Source organism: Coturnix japonica, chromosome 17 (genome assembly GCF_001577835.2).
Source record: "Coturnix japonica isolate 7356 chromosome 17, Coturnix japonica 2.1, whole genome shotgun sequence".
NCBI classification, from domain to species: Eukaryota; Metazoa; Chordata; class Aves; order Galliformes; family Phasianidae; genus Coturnix; species Coturnix japonica.
In genome coordinates, this window is record NC_029532.1 from 7,667,748 (window position 1) to 7,681,209 (window position 13,462).

At 39.5% G+C, this 13,462-nt stretch overlaps 1 protein-coding gene across 9 annotated transcripts in view; it reads right to left on the reverse strand.

Moving 5' to 3' along the window:
* Positions 1-7,751, reverse strand: part of DENND1A (DENN domain containing 1A) — a 191,700-nt gene extending 183,949 nt beyond the window's left edge. For 3 of the 9 annotated variants that reach the window (XM_032448083.1, XM_032448081.1, XM_032448090.1), the window contains exons 1-2: positions 7,576-7,750; positions 3,256-3,326 (exon numbers count right to left, since the gene is read on the reverse strand). In XM_032448083.1, coding sequence (XP_032303974.1) covers positions 3,256-3,326; positions 7,576-7,592 — 88 coding nt within the window. In that variant the 5' untranslated portion in view covers positions 7,593-7,750. Of the gene's footprint in view, positions 1-3,255; positions 3,327-7,036; positions 7,251-7,575 lie in introns of those variants that run through there. The other 6 variants (XM_032448085.1, XM_032448086.1, XM_032448084.1 and 3 more) reach the window with 4 other exon arrangements.
* Positions 7,752-13,462: the final 5,711 nt, after the last annotated feature.

A 13,462-nucleotide genomic window follows, 5' to 3' on the forward strand; every position in this document is an offset into this window, starting at 1 on the left:
AAAGTACAGAATAATACTGAATAACCAGAAGTCCAGCAACTATGATTTATAACAGAAACAATTAAAGTTCCTTGTAGTTTACATCAATGTCTCTGAATTTTTAATATTACAAGATGTCAAGACAAAAACATAAATGAGATGTCAGGACTTCATAATCTCATGGAATGCATTCTTCCTTCCTTTACATGAGATTTAAAACAGGAGAAGAAAATCAGTTAAAGAATAGCATTTCATACAAAGCATCTATTTTGCTCTTAACTTATGCACTGAATAAAATAATTCTTAAGAATAAAAGAAGACCAAAGATAAAGGTCCCATTGTGAAAACTCAGTAAAAGTTAAGACTGAAATAAGTAAGAAAAGAATACATGTATCCAGACAAGATCATCTACAAATGCATAAAATGCAAGATCACCAGCATAACTTCAAGATACAACTTAATTAGGAAAACTGTAATATACTGAAGAATTCATGCACCAGAAATACAAAAATTACCAATGCTGAGCACAGATATTTAAATATTTCTAAACAATTCAGAGGGGAAAAGGCCAGAGAGCCTACAGCTGAGCTGACCCAGCAATCATTCCTTTCTCATTTCACACACTACATTGTGGTTTGGCAGAGCTCTGTCCAGACTCAAAGAAAACCATTTGCGATTTATCAGCTTTCATGATTTTGACGAAGTTCTTTCCATGCCTTTACTAGGAGTAGAAAGCACCTCCTGCGTGTTCTGGAACTTACATTTCTAGAAATCGAATCGTATGACAATTCAAACTGGAAGGGACCTCAGGTCTTGAGTCCAACCTTTTGCTCAAAGCAGGGTCAGATGCAAGGTCAGGTTCAAGCCGTTACACAGTCAAGCCTTTAAAATCGCAAAGGATGGAGACTGCATAACCTGCCTCAGTGTTCAACACTTCGCTGCACACATGGTGAACGTGTTTCTCCTGATATCCATTTAGAACATCTTATTTCAATCTATGTAATTGCCTCTTGTCCTCCTGCAACGCACTAGCATGAGAGCCTGTCACCTTGACAAACATCTCGTAGGCATGGAAGGCTGCTGCACAGGTCTCCTGAAGTCTTCTCCAAGCCAAACAAATCCTGCACTCTCAACCTCTCCATGCAAATGCTCCAGCTCACCCGCCATCTTTGCGGCCCTCCAGGAACACATTCCAGTTTATCAATATCTTTCCCGAAGCCCAGGACAGATCTTTCTTCTTTTAACAGTCACCTGCCTTGGAAACTGATGGAAACTGATGTAGACAACACATAATGCTCTCAACCATTTGGAAAGGTTTTGACTATGAAAATATTTAACGTAAGATTGTTAAGTATTATACAAGCAATGAAGCTACTCGAATTTACAATTGTCTGCTAGAAGTTAATAACAGGTGTCAATATTTCCCATACCTGCAAGAAGCAAATGAACCATGAAATATATTAAAGCTTTTAATTGCATGTGATATTTAACAGTCACATGAAAAATATCCTTTCCTACACAAACTTTTTTCTACAGCTTTGGAGCAATCCATTCTCCTTAAAAGTATATTAGAAAAATTGATGTAAGAATTAAATGCGCTTTAAGTGATCAATACTATTATCACACCAGACATAAATTTCAAAATCAGTTATCTTAGTTAATTTCAGAATCCATGACATAAGAAGAAAGGTTTTTAAACATGCCTGACAATTTGCTCCTTATACATTTTTTATGTTTTGCATTTCTAAATAGTAATTGTTCCTCATCATTTAATATACATTCCTCTGACTCCAGTAAAATACAGATATAAACTCTAGGTTTTCCAGCATAGAATAGTTAACCAATGAAGAAGGGAAGACTGCAGACTCAAACAACAAACACTGATGGGAACAGAAGAACAAAATATTTGGAGATACACTAATCTAAAACTTCTGAGAGTAAAGGGCATATTTTAAATGTTTTCTAAGAATGTGGGAAAAATGCTTAAAGATTATTCAGACAATTAATTAACTTCAGATATGTAAACTATTTTTTCACAGTAAAAGCAACTATTACCGACAATTTTGCACTTACAAGTGAATAGAACAAACTTAAAAACACAACTGAAACTCCTACAGAATCAGTTGGTTTATAGAACAAGACATATACTAAATTCTCCAATTAAAAACCTGTAAAGTAGTTTCAGTGCTTTTTAACCCACCTTCCCACAGCAGGGAATTAATCCCTCCAGGGGGATGCAAACACACTTCAAAGAGAAGATTATACCCAGACACTAGTACTGTACAATGTAATGTTTACGGTCAGATTTGTTCAGATTTTCTGGCACTAGAATCCAGGTCAGATGTGCAGAAACAAAGATTAGTTATTAAAAGGGCTCCTGCAGTTACATCTAATAGTTGTGACGGTGTACAACAGTAGAACATGCCAAAACTGTATTCCAGTTACAACTCTACGGAGGTTTTGGCACTACAGGAAAAAGTTGCAGCAATTCTACTTTCACAGATAGTTACAATCTTTATCCACAGACAGAGAAGGAGGTAAGTGGTTTTCAGTTCAGTGAAAGATCAAAATCCTTTCTACTGGTATGTTGTACCATATGCACAAGACACAAGATTCATTTTAAAAAATAAAAATAAAAATGTACATTATTACTTCAATATAAGTTGTCTAGTCTTGTTCGACATCTCTCCTTCCCATAATAACATAGAAACTGATATCACAAAACAACATCTTGAAATAAGTTCTGGCTATAGGAATTTCAACTTGATTTTATCTACTTCAACAGTTGCACAAAGAAAAAAGTTATAATCAAACATTTGCAAATATACTTACATGCTGGTTTCAGCTGCTATGGGACTCCTCTAGCATAAACATGAATCTTTCTCAGAAATTTTGAGTATGAACACAGAACACTTGTGAGTACATAAGAAACAGTAAGGAAATCAAATTTCATAGCAAGGTATTTGGAGTATGTTTTGGTTTAAACTTCACCGTTCCTTATGTGAGCAGCAAATACAAACCTGAAAACACATTTATTTCTTCAACTCAGTGAAATAAGAGTTATTTATGTTTTAAAAGACAAGAAATGCTGAAACCTCCACAAACAAGGACAGACTCTCATTATTAATTCCAACTGTAGAAGATTCTGTTTGCAGAACCAGTAAGACATCTTTAAATCCAAAACAGCATAATATTGAATATATCTTATTATTTTACACTGAATGGTTCTTAAGAATAGTTTTTGCCATGAAATAGAAATACAGTGTAAAACATTACCTTTCCCAATGCAGCTGACGCCTGAATAAGTTACTTCTGCATACACTTCAAAGGTAGTTTCCGGATTTTGTCTGAAAGGAAAAAAACATGATTTTTAATTACTTGATCTAAAAGGGTTCGAGGAATGTACAAATTACTATGACAAATCAATAAAAATGGTTATCTTATTTCATGACCTAATGATCTCAGATTTTTCAGCCTTACAGGTATGCAACAGGTGTGTACTGAGTGCAGGTTAGTTGGCAAAAATAGCATCTAAGTCAGTTCTACTAGGAAAGTACAATTAAATCAAAACCAACAGAGATCAAGCACAGATCCTTTCTGTCATTTCAATTATTTTGACTAGATACTACAGTGTCACAGAGCTGTCATTCAGAAACACTGCCAAAAAAAAAACCAAAAAAAAAAAACACCCTTTTTGTAACATCTATTCTAATTCTTGGCCATACTATTAAGTTTGATTACATATCCAGCTTGCTAAAGTAAAGAAAGAAAACAAACTCATCTTACTCAGCATCTCAAGCCAAAAACATTAACATGTCAAGGAGCTGAGCCCATTCTTCAGGGAATTTATATTATCTTCACCCTACTTCAACAGCAAAATTGATTAGAAAACAAACAAACAAAACATTTCTACTCATGCCACAGTCCCAGTTAGCGGAACTGAAGTGGCACTAAGCCAAGCCCTACACCTATCTGAATTAATAGAAGACCTGCCACTGGTTTCAGTAGCACAGGATCACACTCTGCAGTTTCACAGAGCACCTTTCAACAGCAACAATATTTTTTACAATTCAATTTATTTTATTTTCAACAGTTCCCATCTAATCTGCATGTAGTAACCATTCTTCAGAAAACTACATTGGTAAGTTACAAGAAAACTAAAACCAACAAATAATTGTTACTTTGCATTATGAATAAACCCGCATAATTCTCTTTGTGCAACGCAGAGGTGCTGCAGCACATCATCTGCTTCAGCTATTGAGACTCTTAGCTACATTCCTACAATCATGGCACAGGGTGACTACACAATAAGGCATCTACTTAACATCAGAGAAGAATTTTCCCTTAAAATATACTGCTGTGCAGTCCTACCATACCATACTTGTTCACATCTATTTTTAGTGCTAAGTTCTCTCTATTAAATTTTATAGATTTCAAATACTTTTACAACTAATAGATAAAATAACAAACATCTTTTTATATTATATTAGAGTCTATGTTTAAATTCTTTAATGAAAATACTTCTTCATGCAGCTGGAAAGAGCACATACTATATAACGAAACTTTCAGACCAAAAGACTTTAAATTTTATATTTAATATCCCGTGACAAACATCCACTTATTTCTACAAACAGTTAACTTAAAGTAACTTTGCCAAGTTAGAAACTTGGTATTAAAGACTGCATTCAACAAGCTAACACCTCAGTATGAGAATGAAGCCATTGTCAAATTCTTAATACTTTATTACTTTTCTGTCAAATTAAGGAAACAACTCACTGTGAGACTTCGTACACTTTGCAAATAGAGCATAAACATGCATCACAATATGTATATTTTGCGGATCCTCTTTATGATTGTTAGACTCCTCTGCAGACATCTAATGCCATGCACATATTGTACTGAAATCTTATCACTGACAATGTCCACAGCATTATGGACCTCAAAACTCACACGTGGTTTTTCCCTCCAGGTAATGCTTAAAGAGCCACGGTCCGTTATCAAGAGAACAACACAGATGTGATTAAAAACATTAATACATAGAACACATACGTAAATACACTATTTATTTGATAACTGAATAATCAGGAAAGTGCAGTTTCTTAATGGACAGTAATTTAGTTCTATGAGAAAAGATTACTCCTGTGATAAACCTTACTTGTAGGAATTACTTCAAATCTGTTTGATATAAAAACAGCTGTAGAGTATCACAGCAATCCATAGGAAATTCAATCTTAAATTGAGATATTTTTAAATTAAGCCTTATGCAACTGCTACAATCAAAATTATTTCTGTAACCAAAATGCAAGAGACTTATGAACAATCAAATGAAAATTCTCTCCCAAGTTGTAGGTATGGAAGCGTGCATCTGACATACATAAAGCCACAATCTGAATTCTCTCAGCACCATTTTCCCTACGCACGGGAAAAATGCAATAGATCTTGTGACACAAAGAATCGTTCACCTTTAAAAATAAAAAAAATAAAAGAAGAGGTATAAGAGGAGTCAACACTATTCGGTTATCAGCAGTCTTGTAGCAAGATGGTCACCAAACTCTTCAAGAAAAATATACTAGAACAAGTCCATAGTTGCTAATACAATTCAGAAATCACATTTCCAACCCTTATTATTTCCATATTTTAACTTTTTCTGCCTTGTATTCCATTCCCTAAGGAGATAATGTTACATCTCAGTACATAGCAAGCTTTATGGTAAAAGTTTCAGACAAGTGTTAGGGTTCTCTTCTTTCAGCAGCAAAACACAATTGCCTCTGAAATGGAGATTGGTAGTGATACATTTAAAATACATTTAATACTGAAGGCTACCAAGAAGCGATAGCAGCCGTGCTAAGCAGATTCCTATTTCAGTCAGCTTCTTTGGAACAGAGCACATTGCACACACTGTGTGCAACATGCTCCAACGCAAGGCTCAGCCCAACAGCATAACCCAGCATCACCTTTTCTCACCTGTGGTACCACACCAGCCAAACGCTTACTGGATTTCTAGCAACGTCCTGATTGCTTTCACTTCATTTTGATGCAGATGCAGGTAACTTCCTCTAAGCAATCTTTCACTCTAATGATTCATTACTATAAATCCATCAAAAATATAACTGACACATATGCCTAGGTTTCATGCAGAGCAGGTCACGTGCCAGAAGTTTAACATCCCTCATAACTATCGAACTAGAGCAAGAAGTAAGAAACCTGACTACAGCATTTTTGGTAGGGTTTCAAGACTCCTCGGCATCAATCAAAATCCAAGAGAAGGCAAGCAAAGTTTGTGGATTTTATACATATACAGAGGAATCACGTTTTAAGTAAGCCGTGACCTTTTGGTTGATTTAAAACAAGATCATTGTAAAAAGTAACTTCAGACCATACTCTTTAAGCGCCAGGCCCACAGCTGCAAACTGCAGACAAAATCTTCTCTGCTGCCAAACTGGCAACACTTTTAGATTCTACCTTTACTTGAAATGTAACAAGGTTAATTCATTTTTCTGACCTTGATTTATTTATTTATTTATTGTAGCAACAGCTGAGAGCACACACTCCAAAGAAGTGCAAAAAGTATCCCCTCCATCCGATAAAAAGAAACAAGTTTACTTCTGTAGCCAAACATTACCTCAGCACTGTCACTACAAGCACGTAGCAGCCATCTGAATCTGCGGGCAACACCAGCACACCTAAATCCACCCAGCCTAGGAGCTTGGGAAGTGGAAAGTAATAGGCAAACGATGTGTCCTCCAGTCTTACAATAAACAACAAAGGTAAAAAGTTAAAGCCCTCTGTTACCGTGAAGAACAAGGTGTTAAATGCCGCAAAGGAATTGCTCAGCAGCACCCATGGACACTGCTCCAGGAAATGCAGGCTGACTGGATGCCCCTTCTCAGTGCAACCATCAGCACACTGCTTGGCAATAGCGTTATCACACATCCAGCAGCCTCAGGCGAACAGAATTCACCTGGAACAGCACCATGGATGAACAGGGATCGGCAGCACTTACCGATATGTCACAACCCCAGTTTATGAAAATGAAACAAGTACTGAGGGCACAGACCTGCGGGCCTGGCACATCAACCAGCTCCAGCACTTCTCGCCTTCTTCCCTCGAACTCTCTTGGCAGCACAGCTTAGAGGTGCCACAGCCAGGCTGCCCCTTTCCTTCAGGGCACTAACGCGGGCAATGAGGCTTTGATCACCCTCGACCCTACCGCGCCCCCAGAACAGATGTCACCAGTGCTGACACGTTCCCGTTCCAGCAGCACCGCTCCTCCTAAAGGCCTGCACTGACTAAATAAAAACACTGCCCCCGCGCCAGGCCCTGTTCGCTGCCGCCCATAGGGCCGGGCCGGGTGCCCGCGGGCAGGAATCGGCCCCGCTCCCCTCAGGGCCGCGCAGCTCCAGCCGCTCCGTACGGGCCCTCCCGCCGCTGCCCCCTCGTCCTCCTCGTCCCACGCCCGAGGCCTGTGGCCCGGCCCGGGGTCCCGCCCGCGCGGCCTCCACACGGAGCTGGAAGGAGGGCGGGGAAGTCCCCTTCTCACTCCAGAGCCCTCCCGCTTTCCTCAGGGCCTCGCGAGCGGGGCCGGGGGGCACTCACTTGATCCTGGATCCCATGGTCTCTGGGGGGCCGCATAGGCCCGAGCCAGAGAAAGCCAGGGGGAGGGGGGGGGGACCGAAGCTCGGCGGGCCGCGCTCTCTCCTCCACTCGCCCCCTCACTCCATCCCGGGCAGCGCCGCCGTCGCCCGAGCCGAGTCACGGCGCGGGGGCTGCCGGGAGCTGTAGTGCGGCGGGGCCGCGGGCGGAGCCATGGGCCGGGAGCCGGGCTGCCGCGCGCCCAGCGGCGGGAAGGGGCTGACGGGGTCAGCGCCCAACGGCCCCGCCCACACGGCGCACCTCGGGCGGGCGGAGCGGGGAGCGGCGCCGTACGTCAGGTGTGGGCCGGCTAATGAGCCGTACCTTCATCTCCTGGCTGCTCCTGTACCTCACGTCCCGGCGGTGGGAGCTGGTGGATCAGCCGCCCCTGTGAGGGCCCAGGTGTGCCACAGCCCGACCCAGAGCTGTGTGGACTGATGCCCGCTGTAGCTGAGGGGTCAGGACCGTAAAGCCCTGCGAGGAGCCGAGCCGGCTCCATGGCGCTGTGCGTGGCAATAACACGCTGCAGTCCGCGGGCGGAAAGAAGTGTCCGGTGCTTGAGATCAGTCGAGAAGGCTGAGAGAAAAGATGCACTTGTCGCTAATGGGGCTGTGAGCTGATGCTCCTCCAGAACCACTTACACAAGTTGGTCACGGAAACAGAAGCTGCTAAAGGGTGGCTAGGAACAACTGCGAGCCCGAGTGAGGTCACACGGGGACTGGAGGCTTCTCAGAAGTGGAGGAGAGGTGAAATGCAGCCCGCTGAAAAGAGACACAAATTAATCCAGAAGTTAGACAGGAAGCTGTGCCTCATTGGAGCTGGCAAACGGGAACAAACAGGTACCCCCACGTTACTGAACATCTTCAGGAGGTTTTGAGGAATCTTTTGGCAATTTCTAGCATAGTTTAACAATTTCCAGCTTTTGGATCTGGAGATAATCTGCAGCTCAGAATTAAGATTAAAAATTAGAAACTCTCTTCTGAAAGAGCTGTGAGCTTCAGGCTGCTATGGAGGCTGAGTGCTCACTGCAGGGCTGGCGCTGAGCTGGGAGCTGTGCAGCACTGCTGTGTCCACTGGGTCCTCATTCAGGGAATAAGCACAAAGTAAGGTAAACAATCACACAGAGCCCTGCATGTTATAGTTACAGTTGCAAGTTGAAATCTTTGGGGTGACGAGAAAAAGGAGCGCTAGCGGTCCTCACCTGGGTATTAAGAGGTGTAGCAATTGAATTTTATGCAGTAGGCTGAGACAGGATAGTACAGTTGGAGGACAAACTGGTGAGGGCTGATAACTAACAAATGAGAGGAACAAATGGCTTTTAAGTAGTCTTTGGGAATCACCTTTAAATGTTTCTCAGTGAAATGTGTATTTTATAGGTAACTGATCTGTAATGAGACTATTTTCCTAACCCTGGGGTTAGGAAATATCAGCAGCCCTTTGTAGATGCCTATTCATCAGCGGCTTCTCAGCCTGCATAATGTGATGTGAATGCTAGAACTTTGGAGCAGTATTACAGTTACACAGATTATGGAATAGCTGTGCAGAATTGATCTGAAAGCCAGTGTTTGATAAAGAGAAATTAAGTTAATAAATATGAGTAGAATAAAATCATTTAATATAGTATAGGTGTTCCTGTTCAAGTGAAGCAAGTTTTTCTGTCTCTCTGCCCAGTATTACCTAATTTATCCTCCAAACTGTAGAACATTGTGGTTTTTTTTCTCTTTACCTGGTATGTTTATCTAAATAAGCTTCTCACTAGGTAGCTCAAATTACATTTTCTCTAGTTCTGTTGATGGTAGTAACATCTGCAGCTGGTCCAGTCGTCTGATGGTAATTGTATGAGTGTTACAAGGCAGTAGCTGTGGTGAAGCCCCTAAGGAAAGTGGGGGATTTAACCACATAAGGGTTATAGCAATGCCTGCTGGCCTATCCATGGAGCAGTGTTTTTGAATGTCTGAGAATGGATCAGCTGATTAACTGTGAATAGCCGTCCCAAAAGAGATGAAGCATTAATGGCATACAAAAGGGAAGCAGAAGGGAAACTTCAGGCAAAGGAAAATAATCTAGGAATTAAAAGACTGGTGAAAGCCTTAGGATGCTTTCCAGTTTGACCAAAAAAGCTTAATTCAGTACAACAGAAATAAAGATATTACGTTATATCCTCTAGGATGAATTTGGGTGAATGTAGCTGAACCTATATTTTAATACCTCAGATATCCACAACAATAAGAACACATGAGAACGTAGCTACTGCTTCTCCTCAGTTAGTGACAGCCCTCCTGAATTGTACTGTAATCTTGATTGACTTGGGAAATTGTCTCAGCTGCATCTCACACAATGGAAGTGCCAAGAAATAAAATGCTGGCTTCATAATCAATAGCTGCACCTAAAGGGTTATGCCTTGAAACAGAATATACTGCTACCTGAATAACATTGATTACAGTGCGCATGTATCGTTTTCCACAATTCTCAGTGGGTGAAGATTAAGAAAATCCTTGTAAATGTTTGTAAACCAATAGAAATCTTGTTAAACTTTTTTTTTTTTTTTTTTTTTTTTGCAAAGCATGAGTTATTTAATCAACCTCAAGCTTGTAATTATTGTCGTTAACAAATATGCCTCATGAGTTATGGATCAGGTCATTGGCCCATCATATGTGCAAGCAGACTCCAGAAGCGTTCACATATGTTGCTTTAGAAAAAAAAAAAAAACCTGTTCCCAATGCTCCCGAACTATGATTCATCAGGCATTGCTAGGATTGCTGGTTAAGCCTTCAGAGAAGTTGGGTGTGCTCAGAAACAAGAGGGGTATATAGTTCAGCATATGTACCTACTCATATAGGTGGAAATAGCCACCTTTACTTGTTTTCTGCAACAGGTTGAGAAACAATAATCTGTAACTGTGAAGTGCAACTTATCTTTGGGAAACACAAAACTATCACAGAGAAAAAAGGAAAGTTGTTAGAACTGATAAATTAAACCAAAGGTCCGTCTAGCTCAGCATTCTGTCTCCAACACAGGATACTAGCAGCTGTTGAAGGAACTGCATAAGAACAGGGAAGCATGTAGAATCTTCTCCAGGCCTCCAATAAATTCAAGTATTTTCTCAGTGCTGTTTTTATATAGTACCTTTGGGTGAACTTTATATTCCCATGAATTTGTTGCCTTTAGATCTGTAGTTCAAAATCTAATCCATTTCCTCGCATGGAGTTTCTGTAGGTTAATGGAAGGCCAGTTGAAAAAACACTTCCATTTGTTTGCATTGAATCTGCCACAATTATTTAGTTTGATCTCCACTAAATCTTACATTAGAAATCCCAGGGAAGGACTGTTTATCTTCTTCATGTCATCCATGATTTCATAGACCTTATGGTTTCATTGTCAAATAAGGAACACAGGGATATCTCAGGTTTTCTCATAAAGTAAAAAAGGTTCTTTCCTTCTGCGTCTGCATAGCAGTGTGACATTATGCGTACTTTCTATATCATACATAAAAAGCTAAGTAAGCAGTAAAATACCTTTCCTTTTAAGTGTTTGAAGTACCATACACTGAATGACCTTTTCATTCTCCATTCACAAAGAAATACGAAATAACTGTTCTTATTTCTGAAACCTGTGATTATACCAATAGCTATAACTCAGGCCCATGAAGTCCTTTAATATAAAGAGCCATGCTGGAGACTCATTCCCTTAAAGAAAAGAGCCCAGGATGATTGACCTGAAATGACCTCTTCATTTTTTAGTGAAAGGAGATCTAAATATGGCAAACATTTCCTTGTGCTACTGTCTCTTAAGGGACTACATTTTCCCCCATCAGAATCTCCTACGAGAAATATTAAATTAAAAAAAAAAAAAAAAAAGGAAAAGTGAATTAGTTTTCCTGTAAAACTAGCAAAATGTCTACCAGAGCTCTCTGTTCCAAAAATCTATTTGATCCTGTTTGTTATTTGCACTGCTTGGATCACTTACAACATTGATCATATTTTCTGTTTCAGGGTCTTTAAGCATGCATTTATCGTCTTGACCTGAGGGATTAGGGAATTGCAAGACTGCCACCATAAAAACGGTGTTAAAATTACTAAAATTAGGTATTATTTTTAAAGAAACACAAAATTTGTCCATATTTTTTCTTTCAGTTTACCCCCATTTTCTCTTTTTTGAGAGAAAACTAATCCAAGCACCCAAACTGATGTCAGAGGATGATTATTAAAAATTGTTCTTCTCTTTAGCTTTCATTTTGGAGTGTTGAAAAAGTCTGTGTTCCTTCCCACATCGCTCAATACCCATAGCTGGCGATAAAGCTCAGGTCAAAGAATTATTGATCTGGTTGGCCAGTATATTTCTTTGAAAGCAAAATATAGATTAAAAAAACCCACAATTCAACCTGGAGCCCAACTGAAGAACTACAGAAACTATGAAACACTGAGCTTTCTGAAGAACGTCTGCTTTGTGGGAGATCACGTGGTGCTTCAGTTTGTAGCTTTCAAATTGTTCTGGATTCTTTCCATTGCAGAAATGGCCACATATCTTTGAATGATCAGAACAAGGTATCTTCTGTTAGTGGCTGCAGGCCAGTATTCATGTGCTGATCTCTGGGTTCCTCAGTTACTGTTCCTAAAATTAAGCATACTTAGGCTTCTCAGAAAAGGTTCTTGTCAGTACCTCTCACCATTCTTTTGCTTATGATATCTGACTCCAATTGAATTAACAGTGAACTTCAGACCCTATAATATGCTAAAATTCTCCCGAGAAGTGGTAGAAAGTGTCCTTCATAGGAGCTGGATTTTATCAACTATGATATTCACTATCTGAACACTGAAAATGATTATGTGCCTTAAACTTTCAAAACTACATGAAAAAAAAAAATCCTCTTGTTTGTTTTTTCTTTGGTTGATCTCTTTTCCAAATAGGTCTGAGCTTCTATTGTTCTAAAAGCCTAGAAACTGAACTCTTAGGTGATGGGTCTGTCAAAGTCTTAGAATAAGAGAGAAGTAGACAGTTCAGCATTAAATGTTGTGCTTAGGAACGTATGGAGAGAATAATCTACAAAATATAATGTTTCAGTCTTAGTTATGTGTATTGTTTAAAACATGATTTTATGTTTTATTGCATAAAAATAAAAAAATAGCGGTTATGCAGTATTGGTGTAAGCAGTACAATTTTCCATACATTGCTTTTCCACCCATGATGAAATTCTGCTTTTTTCAGCTTTGTCCATTTTGTGTTTTCAATAGTAATTACAGCTTCTTACATAGCAATAAAACATTTTGAACCGGGCTTCAAATATAATCACAAAAATCACCATTAACCAAAAGACCACTTGCAGTGTCAGCTTCAGTGGCTTTCTAACAAGGAATCTATTTATCCTTTTTGCCATACTGTACAGTAACATGATAACTATTGATGGCTCACTACTTATTAAGATTTCATTGGACAACATATTGTCATAAACCATTATTTTAAAATTGTTATTATGAAAAAAATCAAGTAGCTCTTCTGTGATGTTAGCTAGCTCTTTTGGCAATAAGAAAGTATGAAGTCAAATGAAAATTGAACCACAAACCAATATTAACTTTGTACTTACATGTGGAAATTTGATTTAAAAATGTAGGGATTCCTGGCTGGCGTGGAGATTATCCATTTATTGTCGTTTATAAATGTCTTTCGTTTATTAAATTACATAAAACGCTCAGCTTAATTCTTGACAGACTGCAGGTTCACAAGACAGGAGAGGTTTCTTTCCACACTGTAGGTGTTATTCAAGAAGAATTAGAGCGCTGAGTTATTTCTTGATGTCAGTTTGATTAGTTCTCTGACACTTATGGTTACATTCCACACTGGGGAAAAAAATCCC